Genomic DNA, 27,306 nt, shown 5'->3' with positions numbered 1-27,306 from the left:
TACCAGAACTTACTTAAGAAATGAGAAAAGGAAAAACTACATGGACAGAAGATAAGTGGTTGTCGGCACCTGGGGGCTGGAACCATTACACAAGGATGTGAGGAAACTTCTGGCAGTAAGAGAGCTGTTCTGTGTATGATTGTGATCTTGGTGACACAAATACATGGTTTTTAAAAAAACTCATAGAAATGTACACTAAATTTTGGGGTGCCTGGCTGGCTCAGTTGTAAGAGCATGCAATTCTTGATCTCGGGGTCATGAGTTGAAGCCCCATGTTGGGTGTGGAGATTCCTAAAAGAAGTAAACTCTAAAAGAAAGAAGGAAGGAAAGAAAGAGAAAAGAAGAAAGAAAGAAAAAGTACACTAAATTTTAATGAATAAAATTTTACTGTGTATATCTCAATAATTCTTGCCTGTTCCTGTCTTAGGGTTTTGCCACCCCCTTTACCTAACTTCTAATAGCTTGTGCCTTCTTTTCATTAAGGAGTGACAGGATGGAATTCATTTATAAGAATCTGCTGTATTTCTCCACCAGAACGTGGCCTTCCTGAGTGACCGTAGCTTCCACCCACATAACTTCCCTGTACCTTGAGGCCTGGAAGAACCACAGGGGCAGACAAACACCTGGAGGAGGCCCAGTCATGCAGAAAACCCATCTCATTCTCTCTCACAGTCCAAACTATAAAGCACTGTGTGCTGATCTTGGGCAGCAGAGACATAACCCTGTCTGGCCCTGTCTGGCCCTACTCCAGAAGCTCACATAACCTCCATTTCTTCCCAGGTGCATCCAAGGTCAGCTCCAACCTGATGATCCCAGAGTGAAACCAAAGTCCTGAGAATTGGTCCAAAAAGCTAGAGAAAAACACACCTGGCATGAGGACTTAGATGCCCGTAAACCAGAGTTCTTGACGGGAGAAAGTTCTGCCCCTGGCACCTACCTGGAAATGTCTGGAGACCCTTTAGTTCTGACTACTAGAAAGGTGCTACTCGTGTCATTAATGGCTAGGGGCCAGGGAGGATGCTAAACCCCTGACAGTGGACAGGAATGACCTTGAAGACACAGAATCATCTGTCGCCAAATGTCAACAGGGCTGTGGTTGAAAAAAACCCTCTAGGCTTTGACACAATGCTACGAAGCAGAAGAAGAACCAGAAGTGGATAAATGTCTTGCCTCAAGAGCACGTTGCAGCCTCCCTAGGAGAGCCCAGATCACCTGTAAATAGGTATGAGACACCCAGCCACTCCCACATTGACTCTTCTGAATGTTGTGCCTTTAATTCATGGACATGCAGCACATGAAAGTAATTTTTGGACACTCCAGCATAATTATGAACATTTTTTATTCTTATATACTGTTGCTCTCTTGTCTTTGCTTCTCCGTCTTTTCCTATGCCTGACAAATTCCTGGTCTGATTGATAATCCAGGTGAATCCGATTAATTCATTCCCAGTTCCAGACATAGTCTTTGTACATTGCCATGGCACTTTGTTTTCCTAGATAACTTAAAATCTGTCGAATAAGCTATAAATGGATTTACAACAATCACTTAAAACATCCGCACGTCAAAAAAAAATGACTTCAAAATGAAGAACATTGCTGCCACAGTGGCATCACTATTTCCCGTTGCTACTTTGTTCCTGTGTCCATTTTTTCAGTGGGGTTTTCTCCAAACCCCACCTCCCAGACCCCTTCACTGATCTGCTTCCAATTAGGTCACAACAAACATTAGGTGCCACAGGGGAATTTGGATTTTGGAGAAGGGGCGAAGGGGCTTCCTTACTCCCTTTTGCTCCTGTCACCATTGCTACAGCAGCAACAGCCAGCCTCAGCATCCCCCTTCCTAGGGCACCGCTAGAACCAATCGCATCATTCTCTCACAGAGACACCAGCAACTAGTTCCTGTCCCTTTTTCATAGGGCTGAGGCCCAATGCCTATAAAACCTCTCTTTAGAGCTCCAGCAGTTGGACAGCATGCCCCTCCTCAGAGGCCTGAGAACCAGGGGACCCCTCTGCAGGCTCCTGGTCTCTTCCATTTTGATGTCCCCCTGAGGGGTGGCACCTGCTGCCTGCAGTTACTTCTGGGTAACCTCAGCACTCCCTCGAACCCTTCATAACCTGTGCAACAAATCCAGTTTTAAATGTATTCAAAATACTAGTATATTCTACTTGACTGAATCCTGGCTAACATAGCTCCTACTATCATAGGTTACTGCCTCCCCTCTTGTTGCTGCTGCTACTACTCTGTCATCCTATAAATCTGGAAGACAGGCAGGTCTAGTTACCTAATGGATAAAGCAACAAAGCATCATGAAGACGATACTTCATCACTCACAACTGACAGATCAAGTAGATGAAAAATGCACTAAGTCTATAGAGGCTCTAAAGAAATTTGTAAAGCAAAATCTAGAAGATGTATATTCAACTCTAAGCATTATAAATGTGAGATATAATTCAATTTCCCTTGTCTACAGAACATAAAGAAGAATTCACCGAGGGTCCTCCATCACTCTAAATGGAAATGGCAGAGACAAGTACATTTGCTGATCATGCAATGCAACTGGGATTTAATAACAAAATGGAAACTAAGGTAAGAAAGCATAAAGTAATTAAAAAATAATCAATAACCAGAAAGGAAATGATAATGAAGATCCTCCTTATACTGGTTTACCGAGCAGGTAAGCTAACATTCCTACATAGTATAAAGGATTATCATGAAAATAATGTAAAATGTAAAATTTTATTCAACTAAATGGAAAGATAATTCTGGCAATGGTGATGGTCTATGGTGCATCCACAGAAACATAATATTCACTCCTCCACAACTAAAAGATCATCACTAAAATCCTCTTAGATATATGTTAAATATCCACCAAGGATTGTAGTATAGCATCAAGCACTTAAAATGCCAATTCTGGGATCCCTAGATGGCGCAGCGGTTTGGCGCCTGCCTTTGGCCCAGGGCGCGATCCTGGAGACCCGGGATCGAATCCCACATCGGGCTCCTGGTGCATGGAGCCTGCTTCTCCCTCTGCCTGTGTCTCTGCCTTTCTCTCTCTCTCTCTCTCTCTCTCTCTCTCTCTCTGTGACTATCATGAATAAATAAATAAAATCTTTAAAAAAATAAAAAATAAATAAATAAAATGCCAATTCCCTCACTATTTAACATATAACACACTAGTAGGTCCATACATATAATAGTATGCAACAAAATCTTACAGGAATTATGTTTCCCTCTAGACTGCAATCAGTATTTGTTGGGGTATAAATACAGAATAAAATGGTACAGTTCATTCCTGAATAAATGAAAATAACATTTAGCAAAATAAAAAAATAATACCGTATTTTTAAATAGCCCATGTTATGGGTTGATTAAGTAAGGTTTGGTGGTGGGAGGAGGGGGACAAGACAGTGATCATCACTGGGTTGGGGCAGTGGGAGTTGAGTAAAAGTGAAATGACCATGTTGGGAGTGAATCAGAGAATGCGTGAGATTCCCCTAGGCTCAAATCCAAAGATGTGGTAGACAGCATTTTCTTTCTGGCACTCACAACTCAGAATTGGTTGGCCATAAACTATGATCTGTCTGAAGTTCTGGATGAAGCAAAGAGAGGAAACAAGCAAAAGCTCTAGGTGGATATTTGTTTGCTTTCTTTCACTGTGATTATATAGCTCCTGATGGCATGAGCTGGAATTTGTAACTGAACATCGTAATTGCTTGTGCTCACTTCCTCCTTATGGTTATTACCAATAGCAATGATTTTTTTCCAGTAGGGTCTATAATATATCTCACAGCTTTATCATGAAGTATTTGTTGTTATTCCTTCTTTCAACAATGAGCATAAAGTTGAAAAAGAAACATTAAGTGTTTATCACAGGGAATACTCTTCCACCAATTATTTTTTCATAATTTTTTTATTCTTTCTCTCTCTCCCATCCAATCTCTCTCTCTTGCACACATGCGTGCAATCCCAGATGTATAATTGTATGCAAGGGAGATAAGGTCATTTGTATCGTGATTCTACATATTTTTATTACATCTACCTCTTTACACTTGAAAGGACTTGAAACATGATTGTGTTACCTTTGGAGTCTTCACGCCTGAACTCATGTCCTGTGGGAACAATTTTCCTAGAGGATAGTTGTGTGCTTGTATTACTAGATGTCTACAGTTGCATACACATTACCCCAAACTAAGCAACCTAAAATGATAAGCTTTTACTATCTAAATAATTTGTGTGGTGAGACTCACGTGAGTACCTCTGGCTTTGATGAGATTGCTGTCCAGCTTTTGGCCTGGATTAGAGGTTCTTTTGAAGGCTGGACTTAGGGCAGAGGGGAGGAATCAGCATCCAAGCTCAATCATGTCATCACTGACAGGCCTCAGGTCTTCATTAGCGAATTGCTAATCATCAATTCCTTTCCATTGGGTAGCTCAGAACATGGGAGCAGACTTTACTCAGAGCAACTGAATAAGCCAGCAAAAGGGTTAGAGAGGGTGCCCAAGATGGGAAAAAAAAGACTCTTCCTGTAACCCAATCTAGAAAGTGACATCCCATCCATCTGCTGTCTCCTCTTCACACATCCAGTCTCCTCTAAGGAAAGGAGCTGCACAAAAGCATGAACACAAGGAATCAGGGGTCACTGGGCACCATCGCAGAAGCTGATAATCATAATACCCAACAGAGTAGATTTTTTTCCAGAGAGCACAACTTAGGTTAAAAGAAAGGGCAATCATCATAATGATTGTTCTGCCAAGATGACAAAGGACATCTATCCTGGGGAAAGTTTCCTGAAGTCTTTAGCTATGGTTGAATTTCAGTAATGGGATTCCAAGCAATTTAATTTTTTCATACTTTCTGGTGTTTTCTAGGTTTTCTATAATGCTAGGTTTTAATTATAAACATTTAAAGAAATAATAAAAATCTATTAAAATGGCTGCAAAAATCTTTAAAAAGGTTGAAATATGCTTTCAACAAAACAGTGTTACTATAAAGATAAAATACCAAACTTTTGAAACATGCTCTGTATCATCCTTGTTATGAAGCCCTTCCTGACTTTCCCATTACTGCTCCCTTGGTAGAAATAACCAGGAAAATAATCACTATCTCTTCTGGGTTGTGTCCTTTACATAGCCTATTGCCTGCACCCACTTAGCTGTCCATATCCTATGATCTGATTGTGATCAATCTGGTGTAGCCCTGGTTTTTACTCTGCTGCCTGATGCACAATAGATACATAATGTATGAACACGATTATACATGTGTGTGCACATGGAGAATAGTAGAGAACACAACCCGGTAAGGATGTCCTGAGTCTTGAAAATGGACAGCATTACCTTCTGCTTTGTCATCCATGAGTTACCATGGCCTTTGTGTACTTTGGCCCTGGAGATTTCCTGTGGGAGACTGAGTTATTCCCTTTTTGTTAAGCTCTACTAACCAAGAACAAACCACAGGCCCAGGAGCATCATAAATAGCCATGGACCTGCCATACTTAGAAACCCAGGCTCCAAGCATGTCGATGCCTTTTTTCTTCACTGACCATTCAGCCATGAGGCTCCATGTGCTTTTCTTCATGCTCCTCTTTCTGACCCTCTTATCACCAGGTAAGGTGGTGGCTGATTGCCAGAGTCTGCCATCTGGATGTCTTTCTGGCAGGTCAGACAAGACCCTGGATTCATAAGCCTGATACCAACAACCACACTAGGATTATAACAGGGTAAAATAGGAAAGAGAACATTCCTTTGCCATTATACCCACTGCCTGATGCAATCTCATTCTGCTTTATCCTTACTTTGTGCCTTGGGATGCCCTGGTAAGTCATGACAATTGACTTGTAGATAGGAAAATCTGAAGGGGTTGGATTGCAAGGGCATCTACCGCTGTATCTACTCACCAGGTCAGAGGAAGAGATGGGTGGAGTCCCACTGACAGGAACTATGCTAAGGGCACATCTTGGGGAATCTGTCATATAAATATTTGGCTCCCAAAGGAATTTAGAAGCCAGTATTGAATAATAATACACAGCTCTCATTATGGGAGAGGTTATGTCAATAGTTGTATAAGTAGGTTATCATATGCCTTTTTTTCACCCAAAATAGACACTGTGGGAAAGTAAGAAAATGGAACACTGTTATAACTGTATCCCAACAGCAGGCATAAGTTAGAATTGTCTCAGCCAAACTGGCCATAGAATCACTCTGCACAAATGGCATAAACATGGAATAAGGTTTCAGAAGGAGGGTTACAGTCCCCAGGAAAGGGTTATTGAGAAGACCAAGTGCTGCTCCATATTCTAGGAAGTGATTCTTATGACAAATAACAATCACACTGAATAGGTATCAAAGCATAAATATAGCCTCAAATAATGAAGCAAGTAGGAGGAACAAATGCTTTGGAATATTCAAGAGCTATGTAGGAAGAAAATGGTTGAGCCAGGAAATGGAGACAATAACATAAAAGGTGATGCTCTGTGATCATAAACCCTTAGTGCTAAGATGGTCATTAAAAGTTATCAGATTTGGGGTCCCAGAATGGCTCTGTCAGTTAGCATCTGACTCTTGATTTGGTCTCAGGCCATGATCTCAGGATTATGAGATCAAGCCTCAAGTTGGGCTTTGCACTGGGCACAGAGCCTGCTTGAGATTTTTCTCTCCCTCCCTCACTGTCTCTCTCTTAAAAAAAAAGTTATCAGGTTCAGAGGCACCTGAGTGGCTCAGTTGGTTAAGTATCTGACTCTTGATCTCAGCTCAGGTCTTGATCTGAGAGTCATGAGGTTAAGCCCCAAGTTGGGCTGTACTCTGAGCATGCAGCCTACTAACTAACTAACTAACTAACTAACTAACTAGCTAAAATAAATAAATAGATAGATAAATAAATAATAAATAAATATCAGGTTCAAATTCATTATTTTCATATGAGATGACTGAGGTCTGTAGAAGTACTTCACAATTCTTCAATTTAAGGATTCATACATGCATCTGAAAATAATATGTCAGGGTTGCAGAGTTTGATAATCAGCTATGCAGAAAGAGTTGAAATGGTTCGTAGGTAACACAGGAGGAGCTAGCATCATTTGGACCAAGCATGTTGTGAAAACACATATTAGATGAAATAATCTTTTTTTAATTTTTTAAGATTATTTATTTATTGGTTCATGATAGACACAGACAGAGAGAGAAAGAGAGGCAGAGACACAGGCAGAGAGAGAAGCAGGCCCCATGCCGGGAGCCCGACGCAGGACTTGATCCCAGGACTCCAGGATCGCTCCCTGGGCCAGAGGCAGGCGTCAAACCGCTGAGCCACCCAGGGATCCCCTAGATGAAATAATCTTTATGTTTGCACTTGGAGATATTTTCTTTTGGCATTAAAGGAGGATTTGTTTAGAACATTCTCACTGCCAGACACTGTTCTAAATTTCATATTGGGTAGGAAGGTATCAATTACGACTATGTTATCCACCGACTGACTATCCATTATGACTAAAATAGAGTAGTATTTCCTGGTTTAATGGAGCTTCCAATATTAACCTTCCATGTTGTTTGCATGCTGTTATTTTTATCTTCTGCTAAATTTTTTGACAACTTTAAAAACAGGGTGAATCAGGAAGAGTGCATTCGTTTCCTCATGATGCAAGCAGCCCATCAGACAGACTTACTTGGAGTTCTTCAACCTATAAGCCTCTAACCAGGAAGGAGCTCTGAGACTCCTTCTTGCTCTTCCTCCCCTAGTGGTCTCAGCTCTCCCACCTATTCCTTTTCTTTGCTTCCATATCCTCTTTCACTTTCATCTCTCCTTCTAAGTCCTCTATGGGAAAGACTGTCATTTTGTGGTTTTGCCCCTAACTTCTCAATCTCCAAATATCTCTTGATTCATTTCAATAAAGTTAGTAGTCTGTCATCTTATTTCCAACATATACCATCTTCCAGGCACTTTTCTGAACTTTAGGCCTAAAAAGCAAGTAAGCCATATTACTACGCAAAAGGATCTGAAACTTTTATGGGAGGCAACAAATATAGAACTGAACGATTATATCAAAATAAGTGAAAAGTTAAAGTATGGATGTTTGGGAACATGGTGTTACAGAGGAAGAGAGCAAATACTTTCTATGAGATTAGTCAAAGTACAAAAAAGCCCATATAACACTGATTTATAAAAGATGTCATGATTGTATCTGCTTATAAATGAAAGTTGATTTGCTAGGTGAATCAGAGGACTGGAGGGGGCTTCAGACACATAAATGGACATGAATAAAGCCACCAAGTTGTGACAGGCATGGTGTATTACAGGTCCAGCATGCAGAGATGTTGAGGTGAGGTGATTGTGCCTGAGGGCTGGCAGAGAGAATCAGAGGCAGCCCACAGAGGGTCCTAAGGGCACATGCTGTGGGAGGAGGAGCTTGTCATGTACTGGTTGGCTCTGAGAATTGAATGAACAGACTCATTTGCTTTAGAAACACCTCTTTAAGTAATGAAGATGGACAGGAAGGGATGGCCTGAAGGGAATGATCATGGGACTTTACCTGCAAGAGAGTACAACTAAGCAATTACTTTGAGTGAAGAGAGGGCCGCATGAAGGGAACATGTAAGAGCTATAACTGATTATAGTTAATGAATAAATGAATGCACTGGAATGATAATTCTTGGGTTCCTGAATAAAGTCAAAGGACATTAACCCAGAAAGAAAATACACTAAGGAGAATGTTTGTTTTTTTATGTTTCTTCATTTTTGAGATTTCAGACAAAGACAAAATTAGGGCCAATTTCAACATCTTGAGTTTTAGGAACCTATGCATCTTTCAGGTGGAAATGTGTAACTTTGAAAATATGGACCTGGTATTCAGATGAAAACTGGCTGCAGGAGTCATATCATTGCTCAGTAATAAGTGTCTAAATTTTAAAGAGTACCTGGAAAAACTTAGGGGAAGCCAGTAGTATGAAAGAGAAGACAGAATAGAGAAGATGAGAAAATGAAAGTAAGGAGGTGAAAGGATAAGAGGGAATTGGAGAAGAAAAAGGAAGAGAATACCATTGACAGAATCAGGAAAAACGCCACACATACTGAGCAAATGCAGAAAAGTTGCTAGGAGTCTGTCAGTGAATTAAGAAAAACATTGAGCTGATGAGCATCAAACCAAATTAACTAACAGTAGCAAGATTCAAGAAATCACATGTTACACAAAGATCTGGTAAAGTTGGAACTAAAATAAGGTCATAGGGTTATTTTACAAGTTGTCTCCCAGCTTTATTGAGGTATACAAATCAAAGTTTTGTATATTTAAGGTGTACAACATGAAGATTTGATTTATGTATAAATTTGCAATAACATGGAGGAACCTGAGGACATGATGCCAAATGATATGTCACAGAGGAATGCTGCATGAGCTCATTTATATGAGCTCATATAATCTATATGAGTATAACTGTTTATAATCTAAATAGTTAAACTTATAGGAGCATTGAGTAGAATGGTGGTCACCAAGAGCTGGGGGATGAAGGAAATGGGGAGGTCATAAGTTTTCATGGAAATAGACTTATGTGGAATCTGGACTGCTTCTACCATTTTTACTGCCCACAGCCATTAGTCCCCTACCTGTGACAGTGTGCCAGTTCTGGAGTCCTTGTGGCAACCCAAAGACCATTATTTTGAGTGCTTAGTTTATCAGTAAGAAAATAAACTCTTATTTAGGAGAAAATGTTCACACTAGCTCAATCAGTAATGAACTATGTAGTGTCTGGTCAAACATACAAGCCCAAAAAATAATTCATAGCAGAAAGAGAGTGTGGATAGTTTTTCTATGTATTTATATTATTGCACATGAAGCTAACAAGAGTTGTGACCCATCTTGTGATTCTCCAGTCCTTTAGAGAGAGTATCTATAAAACTAAAGAAGAAATTGAAGATAGCCTGGAAACTGAGGATAGCACGTTCTTCTAAGAATAAATATATGACCTTTTGGTGGTGCCTGAGAGACTATAAGACATACATTCTAATGAAAGGAGCCTGTGAGAGAACTTTCAGCATTTCCACCATTTTTGCTTAGAAATCATCCAAAGCAACATGAGTGAGAAAATGAATTGAAATTAGCATCGTCAAGTAAACTAGGATATAGATGGCATGTGAAAAAAAGAGGCGCATGACACCACATGTCAGGAGGTTCCAGCAAAGAACACTTCTAGAAGGTAAGGGGCACACCCTAAGAACAAACTTGAAAATATTCCTTTGCAAAACAAGAACAGAATTCATGGGTGATTAGTGGGAGGATCCCAGGGGTCAGTAGTGGACTTACAAACAGATAATTCAAACTTAACCAAGAGTGGTGTAAAACAACTTACATATGCAACACATAATCTATAGGTGAATCTGAAGGGGAAAAGAGACATTATATTGTGAATAGCCATATATCTACTTAACTCCATGGTTTGAATAAAAGTAAGAGTTAACATAATTAATACAAGATAGTGGTTATTAAAGGCAACTCCTGGCACATACCCTACACAAAGCTTTTAGTCCAAGAAAAACTCATCTCATTCAAAAGCAGGAGTAATGAAAAGTTAACGGTACTGGAATCCAAACAAATGTTTTTTAGATCATGAAAGGTGAACAGGCAACAAAAATTTAAAATTCCTAGACCCAGCAATCCATTCCAATGGGACTATATCCTATAGATATACTTTATGTATATGCCAAGTAGCACGTGTATGTTGAATCATCATAGCTTTATCTGTAAAAACAAAAGATTGGAGATTACCTAACTGATTTCCATCAATCAAAGCACATTTAAATAAGTCATGGCTTGTCTATATATTAAGATGTTCTGAATAAATAAAGTAGAATGACAAATCAATAAGACAAGAAAATGAATGAGGTAGAGTAACTGGAAATGAAAAGCGTTTGGCTATTCTTTGCAGTTGATACAACAATAATGACACACTTAACTATCATAATGATAATGGAAATTTCATCTTTTTCTGGTTGCTGGCTATTATAAAAAATCTTACTATAAAACTCCTCTCATGTATGTCTTGGTTTCCAACTTAGGGATAGAATGGAGTCTTACAATATGAATCTTCAGCTTTACTAGGTGAAAATACAATCTTCTCATATTTGGATGAACCAATTTAGAAACCCATCAAGTATTTGAAAGTGGTAGAAATGAGAGAGGGAGACAAACCATAAGAGACTCTTAACTCTGGGGAACTGAGAGTTGCTGGAGGAGAGATAGGTGGGGGAATAAGGTAAATTGGTGATGGGCATTAAGGAGGGCATGTGATGTGATGAACACGGGGTATTATACACAACTGATAAGTGATTGAACACTACATCTGAAACTAATAATGTACTATATGTTGGTGAATTGAACTTAAAGTTAAAAAAATAATTGGACTAGACATTAAGCAGCTAACCACCATCTTATTTCTTTTGTTGATAAATATTGTAATATAAATATAGCATGAGTGTATTTGATTAATAAACCCAGGTAGAAAAAAAGAAAGTGGTAGGGATTAAAAATAGATGTAGAATTAAAATACTTAACAATAAAAGTAAATAATTGGGAGGAGTGAAATGATGATGACAAAAATGTAAAGTCATTATATTATATAAGAGTAAATATTTTGATTAATTTTAGGTTTGCTATATTAAGAACATATGTTTTAATTCTATGAGAACTACGACAAGAATGGGAACAAAGGTTTAATTTCCTAACTAATCGAAAAAAATGAAATGATTAAAATAATCCAATAGAAAAGAGGAATTGAGAGAGAGAAAAGGAATAGTGACTAGGCAAACAGAAAACAAAGTACGATGGTAAAATTAAACTCAAATACATTAGTGAAGACATTAACATGCAAATAGATTAATTTTCTACTTCAAGACAAAGATGGTCAGCACTTATTTTAAAACTCAGACAACTAAACTCAACTATATGGTACCAAGAAACCCACAAAAATCAAAACCAAAACCAAGACCAAAAAACAACCAACCCACACAAAATGAAACCATTCAGAAAGGTTAGAAGGAAAAGGAGGGTGTTGTAGACTAACCAGTGTCCCTACAATCCCAAGCCTCGGACCTCAGAACGTGACCATATTTGGAGACTGGGGTTTCACAGTGGTGATTAAGTTAAATGAAGTAATTAGGGTGGGACCTAACTCAATATGGCTGGTGTCCTTATAAGAGGAGGAAATTTGGACACAGACACATAGGAGGGAACACAGTGTGAAGACACAATAAGGAGATGGCCATCTGCAAACCAAAGAGGTGGAACTGATCTTGTCTCAGGTCTCTCACAAAGAATCTTAATGCACTGCATCCAACTACAGAATACAAAATTTTAAGCACAGCCAAAGCATTTCTAAAAATCGCCATATACTCAGTCATAAAGCAGCAGAGGGTGGGAAGAAGCTGAGAAAGTCCACTCTTCCTCCAGTCATGGGTGCATAAGTAGAGAGGCCACTAATGGAATCTGATGCACAAAAGGGTCGGGGAGCCGAGGGACACTCTGTAGACACTGTGGCTTTCAGTGAGTGTGGAGCAGCCGCCAGCTGAGGCTGGACGTGGACTGGAGCCCCCGGGAGACCCCTCTCCTAAGGTCAGAAGAACCCAGAGAGGCTCCATAGAGCTCCAGCCGTGGCTTATTGTGAAAGGGGAAAACCGTATGTCAAGGCAAGTTTTTCCTGTTTTCTTCTAGAAATTTTACAGCTTTGGGTCTTACACTGAAGACTTTAATCTATTTTGAGTTAATTACATATCACATATGTATATATATATATAATGTCATCTGCAAATAGAGACAATTTTACGTCTTCATTTTCAGTTTGGACACCTTTGAATTTTTTTTTTTTTTTTTTTTTTTTTTTTTTTTTGCCTGGTTGCTCTAGCTGGGACTTCCATACTGTGATGAATAAAAGTAGTGATAATGGAAATGCTTGCTTTTTTTCTGATCTAGAGGGAAAGACTTTATTTATTTATTTTTTTAAAAAGATTTATTTATTTATTTATGATAGAGACTGAGAGAGAGAGAGAGAGAGGCAGAGACACAGGAGGAGGGAGAAGCAGGCTCTACGCCGGGAGCCCAACACGGAACTCGATCCGGGGACTCCAGGATCATGCCCTGGGCCAAAGGCAGACGCTAAACCACTGAGCCACCCAGGGATCCCCAGGGAAAGATTTTAAATTCTGCCACTGAATATGTTGTTGGCCATGGGTTTGTCATATTTGGCCTTTATTACGTTCAGGTACGTTCCTTCTGTACCCAGATTATTGAGTGTCTTACAGGAAACGACATTGAATTTTATCAAATGCTTTTTCTTGATTTATTGAGACAATCAGATGATTTTTATCTTTCATGCTGTATATCACATTTATTGATTTGCGTATGCTGAACCATCCTTGCATCCCAGGGAAAGTCATTCTTCATCATGGCATATGATCCTATTAACATACTGTTAAACTCAGTTTGCAAGTATTCGGTTAAGAATTTTTGTATCTGCATCCAGAGTATCGGCCTATAGTTTCATCTTCTTGTAGTGTCCTTATCTTTGTTATCAGGGCAATGCTGGCCTTGTCAAATAGTTTGGGAGTGTTCCCTCCTCTTCATTTATGCACGTCCAGCTCCATGAGCAGCTGTGGGTGTTGGTGTGCGCTTCCAGCAGCAGGCACAGCGATGGAGGCCAAAACAGGCATCAGATCAGAGGTGTGCAAGTGCATAGCCCCAGTGTGCAGGCATGGCATGGGGGGTCATTTGTGGGGGGTCTCCAGGGATTTCTTGAACCAGAGAAGCTGCAGAAGCCTGGGCTGGATGCCGTCTAGGTCCCCAGCTCTGGCAGGGGGCAGGGTAGGGGAAGGAGTAGGAAGGGACTCAGGTAGCTGGCATCAGGAAGGAGACATCTGCAGGGGTCTGTGGCCGCTGCACTGGCCGCTGGTATTTTTCTACAGCAAAAATTGCTGGGGTCGTGGCAGAGCAGGTCACTGGGGAGGGCAGTTGCCAGCTGCGTGTGGCTGTTGCAGTAACCTCTGCTTTTCTCCTCTGTCCCTAGTCACCTCCCCGCATCACTGCTTTGCCAGTCTGGGAGGGATGAAACCAAAACAGGTCCTTCAGGTGATGCCCCGAAGGCCGGGGAGGCTGCTGGCTAACCCTCTCCCCCTTCCCTTACTGGGGGGCTCTTCCTAGATGGGAACGTCCCTGTGGGCCTGGAGCAGTGCTGGCCTGGAGGATGGGGTGGCACAGGCACACTGAAGCTCTTCTATCCCTTCCTGTGCAATTATTTCAGGCTTTTTGTTGCATCGTGTTGCACTGATGCTTCTTACGTGGACAGCGGAGCTCTTCCAGGATGGCTTTTGCTCCTGGAGAGCTGTCTTACTGTCGATCTTCATGAGGTGGGGGGGGGGGGGGTGCGCAGAAGCTGGGGCCTCCCACATCACCACCATGGTGATGTCACTCCCTCTCCCTTTCCGTAGGGCCCTGTCACTTTGGATTTTAGTTAATTAGATTTTCTCTGGGAGCTCAGCTCTGTGCTGGGCTTCTAAGTGAACAATCCAGCTTGATCTCTTCATCAGAAAAAGAGCAATTTCTTTTGTAATTTTACATCCTAAATAGAAGTAGAAGTTCACTTCTGTTCTTTCTCAAACCTCATCTGTTGGAGAGTATTACTATCACTATCATCCGTTCCGTGGGATTTATTAGAATTCCACTCTCACTCTGAGGCCACCTTCTTTCTGTGTTAAATTCTTCCTTCATGGTGCATGTTTTTTAGAATTTCCCTTGCTTTAGATATCTTGGTGATAAATCATGTCAGTCTTTATCTGTCAATTTGTAAATGTTATCCTTATTCTGGAAAGAAAGTGTTACTAAGTACACAATTCTACACCAGCGATAATTTTCTCTCACAGGCCATTCTTTTCTGACTTTCATGTTGCTGCTATTTATAATTATTTCTTTTTTAAATTTTTATTTCTAAATTTGTTATTTTTTTCTAATTAGTATTTCGTTTTAAGTTTTTTATCTTTTTTCCAGTGTTTTTGTGATCTAGCCTTTGTTTTGTTTTATAACTTAATGTGAATTTCTTTACTATCATCTTTTATCTTCAATCTGTGCATGTGTACTTTTCTATCGTTTCTGGAGAATCTCTTTAAGCACTACCTCCTCTCTTTCCTTTCCTGTCCAGGGATTTGAATTAAAGAAATGTGAGATGCTGCATCTCAGTGCTAAGTTCTGAGTAAATAACTTTTTTTTTCTGAGTAAATAACTTAGATATATCTCCTCATTAACTAATTCTCTTGTCTAATAATTGGTCATTAATACCTTCCTTTTTTTCAAGAACTTTTTGTCATGTTTAGAAGTTTCTATTTTTCAAACCTGCCCACTTATTCTATTATCTATATTGTTTTATTGTTGCTTGTACAACTTTATGATAATAGGTTTTATTTCCTTGAATAATTTGATACATATATGTTTAACTATTTGTCACATTGGCAATGCCAATATCTTTAGTCTTTGAGGGTCCAGATATGTTATTTCATTAACTTTTGCTCATGGTACCTTATCGTTCTGATCATTTGTCACAGTGATGCTATGGCTTATCCTTAGTCAACCTGTATCTTATGGGTCTAAATTGAGAATACGTCTCTGTTACCATCCAAAGCTACCACTGTGAACTCTCCGCCATGTTTACTTCAGTCCCCTACCCAGCCGGCCGCCCAATGCAGAAGGCCCCCTGCCCAAGCTTCAGTTCACAGACCTGTCCTTGAAGGAGTGAGTATTTTAGAAAACTGCCCTCCCACTTTCAAGAATAGCAATGTTTCATAGCTGTTCTCTATGATCCATTTGTTCTCAAGTGGCAGTCACTTGAGAGTACCAAACTTGCATTTGTGGCCAAAAGCCTAAATCATCCTTCCAATCTCATCATATTTGTTTTGTATCTTATGGGAATTTCTGTTACTAATGTACTGATGGTACCCTGTGGTTTTGGGCACTCCGACAGATTCTTTGACAATGCTACCTACATAATTTTTTTTTTTTACCTACGTAATTTGTTTTTTTGTTTTGTTTTGTTTTGTTTTGTTTTTATAAACTGTTGGGATTTTATTTTATTTATTTTTATTTTTTATTTTTTTTAATAAATTAATTTTGTATTGGTGTTCAATTTACCAACATACAGAATAACACCCAGTGCTCATTCTGTCAAGTGTCCCCCTCAGTGCCCATCACCCACTCACCCCCACCCTCCACCCTCCTCCCCTTCCACCCCCCCTAGTTCACTTCCCAGAGTCAGGAGTCTTTATGTTCTGTCTCCCTTTCTGATATTTCCCACACATTTCTTCACCCTTCCCTTATATTCCCTTTCACTATTATTTATATCCCCAAATGAATGAGAACATACACTGTCCTTCTCTGATTTTACTTCACTCAGCATAATACCCTCCAGTTCATCCATATTGAAGCAAATGGTGGGTATTTGTCATTTCTAATGGCTGAGGAATATTCCATTGTATACATAGACCACATCTTCTTTATCCATTCATCTTTCTTTTTTTTTTTTTTAATTTATTTATTTATGATAGTCACAGATTGAGAGAGAGAGGCAGAGACACAGGGAGAGGGAGAAGCAGGCTCCATGCTCCAAGATTGTGCCCTGAGCCAAAGGCAGGCACTAAACTGCTGCGCCACCCAGGGATCCCTATCCATTCATCTTTCGATGGACACCGAGGCTCCTTCCACAGTTTGGCTATCGTGGCCATTGCTGCTAGAAACATCGGGGTGCAGGTGTCCCAGTGTTTCATTGCATCTGTATCTTTGGGGTAAATCCCCAGCAGTGCAATTGCTGGGTCGTAGGGCAGGTCTATTTATAACTCTTTGAGGAACCTCCACACAGTTTTCCAGAGTGGCTGCACCAGTTCACATTCCCACCAACAGTGCAGGAGGGTTCCCCTTTCTCCACATCCTCTCCAACATTTGTGGTTTCCTGCCTTGTTAATTTTCCCCATTCTCACAATGCCATGAATCATTCACGGCATTGTCCAAAATTTTCAGAACTATATTAATAAAGTATCAACAGTGGACATTCTTCTTTCCTTTCTCATTTTATTTATTTATTTATTTTTAAAGATTTTATTTATTCATGAGAGACACAGAAAGAGAGGCAGAGACACAGGCAGAGGGAGGAGAAGCAGGCTCCATGCAAGGAGCCCAACGTGGGACTCGATCCTGGGAATCCAGGATCATGCCCTGAGCCAAAGGCAGACATTCAACTGCCGAGCCACCCAGGTGTCCCTCCTTTCTCATTTTAATAGGATTAAAGCTAGTGTTTCACTATGAAATGCATTTTGTGTTCAGATGCGTTTTAGTTTGTTTAAGGTAATATTCTTCTCTTCCTATTTTTAAAATAACATTTATCAGAAATCAATGTTGATTTTCTTTTCAGTTATCTCCTTATGAATACATATTTAAATTACTTGATCAACTGAATACATTGCATATGTCATTCTGCTACAGCCAAGAGGAACATTATCACCAAATTTTAATCTAAAAATATTGTCTTACCATTCTTAGCTAGGAATGGCCTTATAAGCAAATATAAATAAAAGTAATGTGATGACTAAAAAATTCTCAGTTGATAGGATCTGTCCATTATTGAGTGGACCTTCAGTTACCTCATAGGTGAGAAATCCTTTGACACCTCTCAATCCCATCTCTCAATACAGAGGTGAGACCAATTGAAACTATTAACTCTCCTCCTCCTTACTCTTTCTTAGTTGTTTTTTTCTACTGGGCAGTCATTTTATTTTGAGGATTGTAATGCCAGGTCATTAGTTCTGCCATTAGAGACTTTCCTATTAAATTAACTTGGCCATAATGTAAGTCATCTGGAGAAAATAATGGCCTGTATATGATGACAAATTTTCAGCTTTTTATTTTTTATTTTTTATTTTTATTTTTTAAATTTAGCTTTCTAGATACAACTAAAAGGATTGTTTAGAATGTCCACAAATTTATTTTTTCTTCTGATACACTCAGTGACTAAGGTACATTGAGTTAGGTTGATCATAACTAGATTCAGAGAGAAAAAGAATAACTTTTTCTTATTCTGAGCTGATTGAAACATAAAGAAATGGATTTATGTGTCTATAGAATAGACTAGTCCCACAGCTAGTATCCACATGATCTATTTTCCTGAGATTTCATCCTAAACAGACAGGAAGAAAGAAGGGGGTGAGAAAGGTAAAAAACAACATTGTAAAAGAATAATGAGCATATAGAGTCTTAAGGGAGCTGAAGTAAGAGGACTGCAGCTTTAGGTAGAGGAAACTGCAAGCCCACTATGGTCTGTGAGCGACACATGATCTTCACTCCATCTTACCTCATCTCATTTCTTACCAAACTTACTGTTTTCCATAATTCTCAGCCTAAACAGGTCTTTCTGTTATTCCAATACACTAAGCAAGAGACCTTGCTCTTGCTGTTTTCTATGCCTCTAATACCTTCATGTGAATATTTGCTTATCTTTTCCATGACCGTCATTCAGACCTCAGTTCATCCTTAGAAGTTGCTTCATCCTTAGGAGGCCTCTCTCCGTCCTTTCTATTAACCGCATCTTCCAGACTATATCTGGTCAATTATTGTATTATTATTGTTCTGAAAACCACTTTCTGAAGTTAGCCACTTATTTTTGTATGGTTCAGATTGTATTCCCTGAAGATAAATCCTGTGAGAATAAAAAACATTTCTTCCATTTTCACTGTTCTATTGTTAGTGTAAAGAAAAATGTCTGCTGAATAGAAGGTGCTCAGCAAATATGTGTTGAAGATCCATATAAAGGAGTAAAACAATGAAGAATTCAGTGTCCTTAGAACATAAATGTGAAAGGAAAATGAAATGGGGTCATTTATGTCAAGGGGTTTTAAAATGGAGCCGGGAGGTGATTTAGGACATGGGCCTTATGCACGTCCTCACCTATGGAACCATGAACTTTTGAACTGGGCCAAATTGCAAATATTCCAAGGACTCAGTCTGAACACCTGCAACAATAAGAGATATTGCTTAGTGAGATCCTTAGCAACCAATCAGATTCAGTCAAAATTAGCTTTCTGCCACCAACATCAATCAAAAATTCTTCGTGAAAAATGTTACAGCACATTCCCTTTATGCTTCAAAAACCTCTGGTTTTTGCTCCCTAATAGGATGCTATCTGCATTGCTACCCAAATCTCTGTACCCCAAATTGCAATTCTTTGATCCCACACAAACACTCTTGCATTATGATGGCCTTTTCACAATTTTATGTTGACATGTATTTTGTCCATCCCATTGTTGTTCCATTTTGACATTTACCAAAGTTCTTTTTGAAGCATAAATTAGCAATGCCAGGAACTTATAAGAAAAGGAGGGAAGAGTTTGTTAACGGTTGGGCTGTTGGGTAAAAAAGGCAGTGAAGGTGATGGAACAATTGAATAGATCCTTTGTCTGGCTTCTCTTCTTCACATGGAAATCCTCATAGAGAACTCCGGGTTTCACACTTAACAGTGTTTAGGGTCCTACACTCTCTCATAAACTAATTCTTTCACTGCCTCTCTTCTTCTGCAGTAAGAAGTGGTTTGGCTTCTGGTGAAAACCATTGTTTAAATCTGTCTGGCGTTTGCAGAAGAGACATCTGCAAAATGACAGAGGATCAGATTGGTGCCTGCAAAAGAAGATGGGTATGCTGTAGAGCATGGTGGATTCTTATACCAATTCCAACACCACTTATCTACTCAGATTATCAAGAACCCCTTAAGCCTAAATTGAAATGAAATTAGGAAAAGCATCAAAAGGAAAGTTCTTTGCCTCTAAAATCATTGGAATATACATATTAAACACTCTCTGCTTCATTACCAACTCCTATTACCCCTTGTCAATAAAAATAAATAAATATGGATTTCAAATCTCCAGACACTACTTCTTTGTGACTCATCTTCAGATTCGAACAATCTCTTGAAAAGTGAAAAGCTCAAAAAATAAATAAAATAAGTAAATAAATAAATAAATAAAAGCAAAAAGCTCATTTATGTAACAAAAAGTGTTTTTTTTTAATTTGTCACCAAAAGACCAAAAAGATTAACAAAAAAGTTGCAAATGAACATATAGTTATACAAAACATAGTTAAATAGAGACACGGTACAAAGGAAATGCAAAATATAGGGAAATACAAAAAACATCAGGGGTGAGGAGAGCTGTAGGTTGGGAAAAGGGAGAAAATTGGAACAGAGCAGGAGGAAATCATTTGGGATAAAACATAATGATTTTCACTGTATGGCAGATAATTGGAAGGAGATGAAGACAAGAAAGGAAAGAGAATGGAAGCTTGAAGATCAACAGAAATGTATATTATGTAATCTGAAAAGTAAAGCCTCAGCGAACAAGGAGATTTCTATATTTCCCTCCGACGAAGAAACACTGTGATCATTCAGAGATTCTCAAGCTTTTACTCCATGAGACAAATAACTCCCCTCCATAGGACCATTTTACTGTAAAAATGTGGTGGCCTCTTGCAAGAGCATGCTGTCAATCTCCCTCTCTAAACAGACTTTCTGCTGTTTGACTCCTGACTGTAAGTTTGCTTTCTCTCCAGTGCCATGAGGACTCACGCTCCTGTCTGGAATGTCGCAACTCAACCACATGCCTCCAAGTAGACTCTCAGAAAGAGTCTTTCACTCATGTAGAGAATTTTGATGATTAAAGAGATGTGGTTTGGTAGTGAGGACTCATCTTCTTTCTTCTATAATGCAGTATTTATTAAGTCTTTTTGGTTTTGCTCTTAATTCTCAGAGCATGGACATTTTCCACAATAATTTGGTAGAGTCTTGACTCATGTTAGGCCCACGTTAACCTTAAAATGTTGTCAATGTACTGCGGGTCTTGAACTGAGTGCGCAGACAGTGGAAGTTCATGATGGTTTTCCTTTCCATTTCTTCCTCCTTCCTTCCTCTCCACTATCTGGGAATAAACTGTGAATAAGCACCACACCTGAGTTGCATTTCTTTTACCAAAAATGTGACTTTTGGGGGTTGATACGATTAGCTGAGCCTCTTCACCAAGTCAATATAACCCTTTATTACTTATCCATACTCGGACCCCACAAAATTGGGTGCACAATATTTGTTCCTCAACTAGACTAACTTCCTGGAGTGTTTCTGGGACTAAGAATTCAGAAGAGACCATTAAATCTGGCTTATTCCATTTAAAGGAGCCCACATCCATTACCTAGAATTTGGAATTGGTGTGCCAATGATGACCCAAACTGCTTGTTTTCCTGATTTATCCTAGAACCATCATTATGTCTCATATAACTAAGGGAAAAACCTGAGAGACTATATCCTAACGAGATGGAATCATAGTTTTGGGGGGAGGAGGATTACCAAAGAAAGACAAAACCTTTAAAGATATAACAGTAAGATTTCACAACCTTAAAAGGGAAAAAGGCTTTGGCTGTATCACAGCCACCATCAAAGAGAAATGAGCAGACTGTAGTCCAGAGGGAAAGCAACCTGGTGGTGGGTTCCAGAAAACTGCTGGACACACTGGTGTGTTCTGCTCTCTTTTTATCATGTTCTCTTTTACTGACTCCAGAATAATCTCCTTACTCATGAGTATCTCCCTATAAATGCCTTTTAATTATTCGTGTACAGTAATAACATCTTCTGTCTCTTGGCATATTTAAACCATTTTAACCCAAACACACTTCTGATATTTAATGTACACCAGGCCTTAACACCCTAAGTCTTTCTGATTGTTGGATGTGCCACACTTAGTTTAGTTAAGACAATATGTTGACAAACTTCCACGAGACAGAGAGAGTGTAGGTGTGTTGCGTGTTTCCACTTACATTCAGGCTCTCAATTTTGGCCTAGGAATATCTGAACTACAGGGGATCGTTATAAACGACAGCAGAATAGGAGGTCCCAGATATTGTATTTTCGCAGAAACGCTGATTGAACCACCAGCTATTGGTGAAGATACCTTTCTGAGAGCTCTGGAGTCTCAGTGAGAGATTGTAGCATGCCACAGTTGTACAAAATCCGACAACAGCCATATGGAAAAGGGTAAGATGAGCTCCACGCCAACCTGTCAGCTGTCACTGCAAGGTGGCAGAGCTCAGCACGGAGAGAGATGCCCTCAGGCTGCGATGCTCCCCTTGCTTTGGGGGCACTATGTGAGAGGCCCATTTCTGTCTCAACTCACCCAGAATGCTGAGTGGATCTGCACATCATCACGGGGCAGATGAGAAGTAAGAGAAGTTGCAGGACTCACAGCCACCAACACACAGATCTTAATGACCAGTCTGCGGACCCTACTATCCAGGCCATTCATGAATCCCAACAACCAATGTGAGTGCTCTCACTGATGATCCCCTGTGTTCTCCCTGTCCCAGACTTCCTCACCACACCAGCACATGGAACTCAGCAGCTGGTTGGGCCATGTAGCATTGGTAAAAGTGCACGAACTCTGAAACCTCTCCTTTAGTGGAGCTTGTGCCCATCTTCTGGCATGTCAGGACACTGCCCTAAGAAAAGGGATGGATGATTCTCAGCACCTGGCACAACATAGTGTGGTAGGCTCAAGAAAAATCTTTGGTTCCACACTGCTCTGCAGGCCTACTGGGGTATAGGGGGTCCTACCTTCCAGACACGCTAAGGCAGGGGTTGGACTTCCAAGGCTCTAAGCATCCCTACCCCCAACATCTTTGGGTGTCCTCACCATTATGCCTCTGCTGGGCACAGCCCATGCCAGGGCACCCATGCATTGGTGTCACATGCCTAGAGCCTCCCTGGGCTATAATTACACACTACTTGCTCTACTGGTCTGGAGTCTTGAGGACAATCATGCCTCTAAGGGTGGCTCTCTGTGGTGGCCCCACAGCTACAGTAATTCTCTGCCTGGGGCCCACAGTTCTCCAGGGCATCTCTGAAATCTAGGTGGAGGCAGCCATGCCCCCACAGCTTTGCTGAGCATAGCACACAGCACACTGATGACTGCTGGAGCTGGAGCTGGGGCTGCACAAGGGCAGGGAGCAGAGCCTGCAAGGTGAGGTGGCACCAGGCAGCAGATGGCTCCTCTTTTGAAATCATTCAAACCCTAGGCTTGTGCACTCTGGGCTGGTGATGGGAGGCACAGCCACTGTGATCTCTGAACTGTCTTCAGGAGTCATTTTTCCACTGGAAAATGGGCCCTGCCTTCTGCAGAGATTTGACTAATCACCCATTTTCTTGACAAATAGCTCCTAGCTTTTGTTGAGGGGGCCCATTCTCAGTAATCTCCTCTGATTTGGCCATAACCTTTGTGTTCTCTCCCAAACAGGCTTTCTCACTCATTTCAAGAGGGTAGGCTGAGAGTTTCTAAATGTTTAGGTTGTGTTTCCTCTATGATTAATAATTCTGTCTTTAAGTCATTTCTCTCTTTTTGCATTTCATGTAAGCCATGAAGAGAAACCAGGCCACCCTTCTACTCTTTGCTTAGATATTCCCTCAGCCAGATATCCAATTTCATGGCTCATAAGTGTTGCCCTCCTCAGAACACCGGGACATGAACACAGTTCCACCACATTCTTTGCCATGTTTTGTAGCAAGGACGGCCTTTCCTTCCTTCTCCATGTTTCTCATCTCTGGCTGAGGCCTCAAAGGATGACCTTTGCTGTCTGTTTTCACTAACATTCTGTTCAGAATTACTTGTTATTCTCTAAGAAGACTGAGGCTTTCCCTGCACTTCTGCTTTTTTTCCCCCTGAGCTTCCATCTGCATCACCTTTAAGGGTCCTGTTCATGGCAGTGTGGGCTTTTTCAAAACTCCTCCAGCCTGGGACCAGTTCCAAAGCCAGTCCCACATGTTCAGGTGTTTGGCACAGTAGAATCTCCATTTCTTGGTATCCATTTTCTGTCCCAATCTGCTTGGGTTGCTATGACAAAATACCATAGATGGGGTGGCTTATAAATAACAGACATTTACTTCTCACAGTCTGAGAAATAAAAATCCAAGATGTATTTGCCAGAATGGTCAAGCTCTGGTATGATCCTCCCTCTAGACTGCAGACTGTCTATGACTTGCTGTATCCTGACATGACGGAAGGGACAAGCATGCTCTCTGGGGACTGTTGTAATGGCATCAATCCTGTAAGAGCTCATGACCTAACTGCCCTTCAAAGGTCCTATGTCCTAATACCATCACTTGGGTGGGGGGTTAGGATTTCAACATATGAATTTGGAGGGAACACAAACATTCAAAAAAAAAGCAGTATCACTGTCAAATTTCAATGGGCTTTATCTTTGTGGGTCTATTTCTGTGTTCTGTTCTATCCCATTTAATCCATATGTCTATCCTTACATCAGAAGTGCACTGTCCTGATATTACAGATTTATAGTCAGTTTTAAAAATAGACAGTATAAGTCTTTCAATATTCTTTCACTTTTTCAAAGGTTTGACTATTGTATACCTTTGCATTTCAGTAAAAATTTATAATCAGCTTATTAATTTAAACAAAATTGTGCTGGGACTCTTGTTGGCATTATATTGGATATATAGATCAATTTTTGTAGAATTGACATCTGGTCTATAACCAGTCTTCTATTCCATAGACACTGTATGTCCCATCATTCATTTAGGTCTTCTGTAATTCCTTACTTTAATGTTTTGTAGTTTTCGGGATGAAAATTTTGCAGATATGGTTAGATTTACCCCTAATTATTTCATGTTTTTTTTAAACGATTGTAAATTATGGAGGTTTTTTTTCCCCCAGTTTTCAGTTGTTCATTGCTTACATAGGTAAATACAATTGACTTATATATTGTTTCCTGCAAACTTACTAAATCCACTAATTATTCTAGTAGTTCTTGATGTGCTTTGAGATTTTCTACATAAAAAACATCACCAGGGATGCATGAGTGGCTCAGCGGTTGAGCCTCTGCCTTTGGCTTAGGGCGTCATCTTAGGGTCCTGGGATTGAGTTCCATATCGGGCTTCCCAGAGGGAGCCTGCTTCTCCCTGTGCCTATGTCTCTGCCACTCTCTGTGTGTCTCTCATAATAAATAAATAAAATCTTTTTTTAAAAAATGACACCATCATCTGTGAATAGAGACAGTTTATCTTAAAAAAAAAAAAAAAAAAAAAAAGGATGCCTGGATGGCTCAGTGGTTGAGCATCTGCTTTAGGCTCAGGGCGTGATCCTGGAGTCCCGGGATCTTGTCCCACATCGGGTTCCCTGCAAGGAACCTGCTTCTCCCTCTGCCTGTGTCTCTGCCTCTCTCTCTGTGTCTCTCATGAATAAATAAAATCTTTTTTAAAAGACAGTTTATTTCTTTGTTTCTGCCCTGTATAAATGCTTTTTTTACATTTTTTCTTGCTTTATTACACTGTATAAGACCTCCAGACATAAGACTACGGCTTAAAATTTTTGATAGCTACTGTTAACAGGTTAGTAGATCCTTATTTATTTACTAGTTTGATGAGTTTTCAATCATAAATTGATGTTGATGTTGTCAACTGTTAGTGCTGTATGTGTGGAGATGATCAAATGTTTTCTCTTTTCTCAATCTGTTGATAGGCTGTAATACATTGATTAGTTTTTGAATGTTGTAAAAATCTTGTATTCCTAGAAAATACCTCATTTGGTTATAATATATTGTCTTCTGGATACACAGATGGATTAAATTTGCTAAACATTTTATAAATAACACTGCATTCATGAGAGATAGTATTCTATTTTAAATTTTATTTTCTTGAAAAGACTTAGCCTTATTTTGGATTAATATACAGTTAGCCTCAAAAAACAAACAAACAAACAAACAAACAAACAAAAAACCACCACCAAACACAAAATTAGTTGGTAAGTTTTCTCTTATCTTCTAATTTGTGGAAGATTTTTGCAAAATTGGTATTATTTATTCTTTAAAAGCTTGAAAGAACACACTTAACAATGACACTGTCTGGTCTTGACTTCTCTTCCTTGTAATGCTTTAAATTGCACATTAGATTGCTTTAATAAATATAAGACTGCTTGTGACCTATAACTTCTTAATTAAGCTTTGGTAGTTTGGGTATTTCAAGAAATATGTCTATTTTAAATAAGTTAAAGATCTCCCCCATTATCCAAAAGTAGTGTATTCCTATGAAACCTTTAGTAAGCTGAAATAGCATAAAGAATAACCCCTTGCTTTCGAAAGATCACATTACACTGCTTTTCTCTTATGAAAGTCTTACATTAGAACAGGAATGGCTTTTACTGTAAAAGTGAAAATCCTATCCAGAATTCTTTTGGTTAGTGAGATAGGCACTTGTGTATATAGACTTTAAACTAAAAAAATGGTTTAAAGAGACAAAGAAAATCATTATATAATGATAAATGGGTCAGTTCATTAAAAAGGTATAAAAATTATAAATATTTAAGCATTCAATGTCAGAGCACCAAAAGATATACAGTGAGAGCTAACAGAACTAAAAGAAGAAATAAACAGCAAGACAATAAGTTTGGGGCTTTAGTATCCCACTCTTAACAATGGATAGATTATCCATACAGAGAATCAATATGGAAATATTGGATTTGAACAACACTGTAGACTACATGTACCTAACAAACATACATAGAACATTCTATCTGACAACAGCAGGATACACATTCTTCTCAGATGCACTTGGAACATTTACTGACATACTATATGTTAAGCCATAAAATAAGTATTAGTAAATTCAAGAAGGTTGAAAACATGCCAAGTGTCTTCTCTGAACACAGTGGTATAAAACTCAAAATTAGTAATAGGAGGAAAACTGGTGAATACAGAAAATTTAAATGATACTCTCCTGAATAGCAAATGATCAAAGAAGAACTTAAAGGGAAGATTTTTAAAAATCTTGAGAGAAATAAAATGAAAACAACACAAGAAAATTTATGGGGTGTGGTAAAAGCAGTTCTAAGAAGCAATTTCTTACAAATCAAAACCACAATGAGATACCACCTCACACCAGTGAGAATGGGGCAAATTAACAAGGCAGGAAACAACAAATGTTGGAGAGGATGCGGAGAAAAGGGAACCCTCTTACACTGTTGGTGGGAATGTGAACTGGTGCAGCCACTCTGGAAAACTGTGTGGAGGTTCCTCAGAGAGTTAAAAATATACCTGCCCTACGACCCAGCAATTGCACTATTGGGGATTTACCCCAAAGATACAGATGCAATGAAACGCCGGGACACATGCACCCCAATGTTTCTAGCAGCAATGGCCACGATAGCCAAACTGTGGAAGGAGCCTCGGTGTCCAACGAAAGATGATGGATAAAGAAGATGTGGTTT

General features: G+C 39.6%; 1 protein-coding gene across 6 annotated transcripts; it reads left to right on the top strand.

Moving 5' to 3' along the window:
- The first annotated feature begins 1,949 nt into the window (after positions 1 to 1,949).
- On the top strand, positions 1,950 to 19,920 carry LOC112651152 (beta-defensin 109). Of its 6 annotated transcripts, XM_025434079.3 has the most exons (4): positions 1,950 to 2,081; positions 2,471 to 2,586; positions 9,856 to 10,178; positions 19,579 to 19,920. In XM_025434079.3, exons 3-4 carry the CDS (start codon positions 10,109 to 10,111, stop codon positions 19,782 to 19,784), a joined length of 276 nt encoding a protein of 91 aa, XP_025289864.1. In that variant the 5' UTR covers positions 1,950 to 2,081; positions 2,471 to 2,586; positions 9,856 to 10,108; the 3' UTR covers positions 19,785 to 19,920. The 6 variants fall into 6 exon arrangements, with proteins under 6 accessions (XP_025289864.1, XP_025289861.1, XP_025289867.1 ...); XM_025434082.3 differs by lacking the exons at positions 1,950 to 2,081; positions 2,471 to 2,586 and adding an exon at positions 5,463 to 5,603 and having other exon boundaries at positions 10,040 to 10,178; XM_025434077.1 differs by lacking the exons at positions 1,950 to 2,081; positions 2,471 to 2,586 and adding an exon at positions 5,463 to 5,603.
- Positions 19,921 to 27,306: the final 7,386 nt, after the last annotated feature.

This window comes from Canis lupus, chromosome 16, assembly GCF_003254725.2.
Source record: "Canis lupus dingo isolate Sandy chromosome 16, ASM325472v2, whole genome shotgun sequence".
NCBI classification, from domain to species: domain Eukaryota; kingdom Metazoa; phylum Chordata; class Mammalia; order Carnivora; family Canidae; genus Canis; species Canis lupus.
This window is presented reverse-complemented; position numbering and strand designations above follow the sequence as displayed.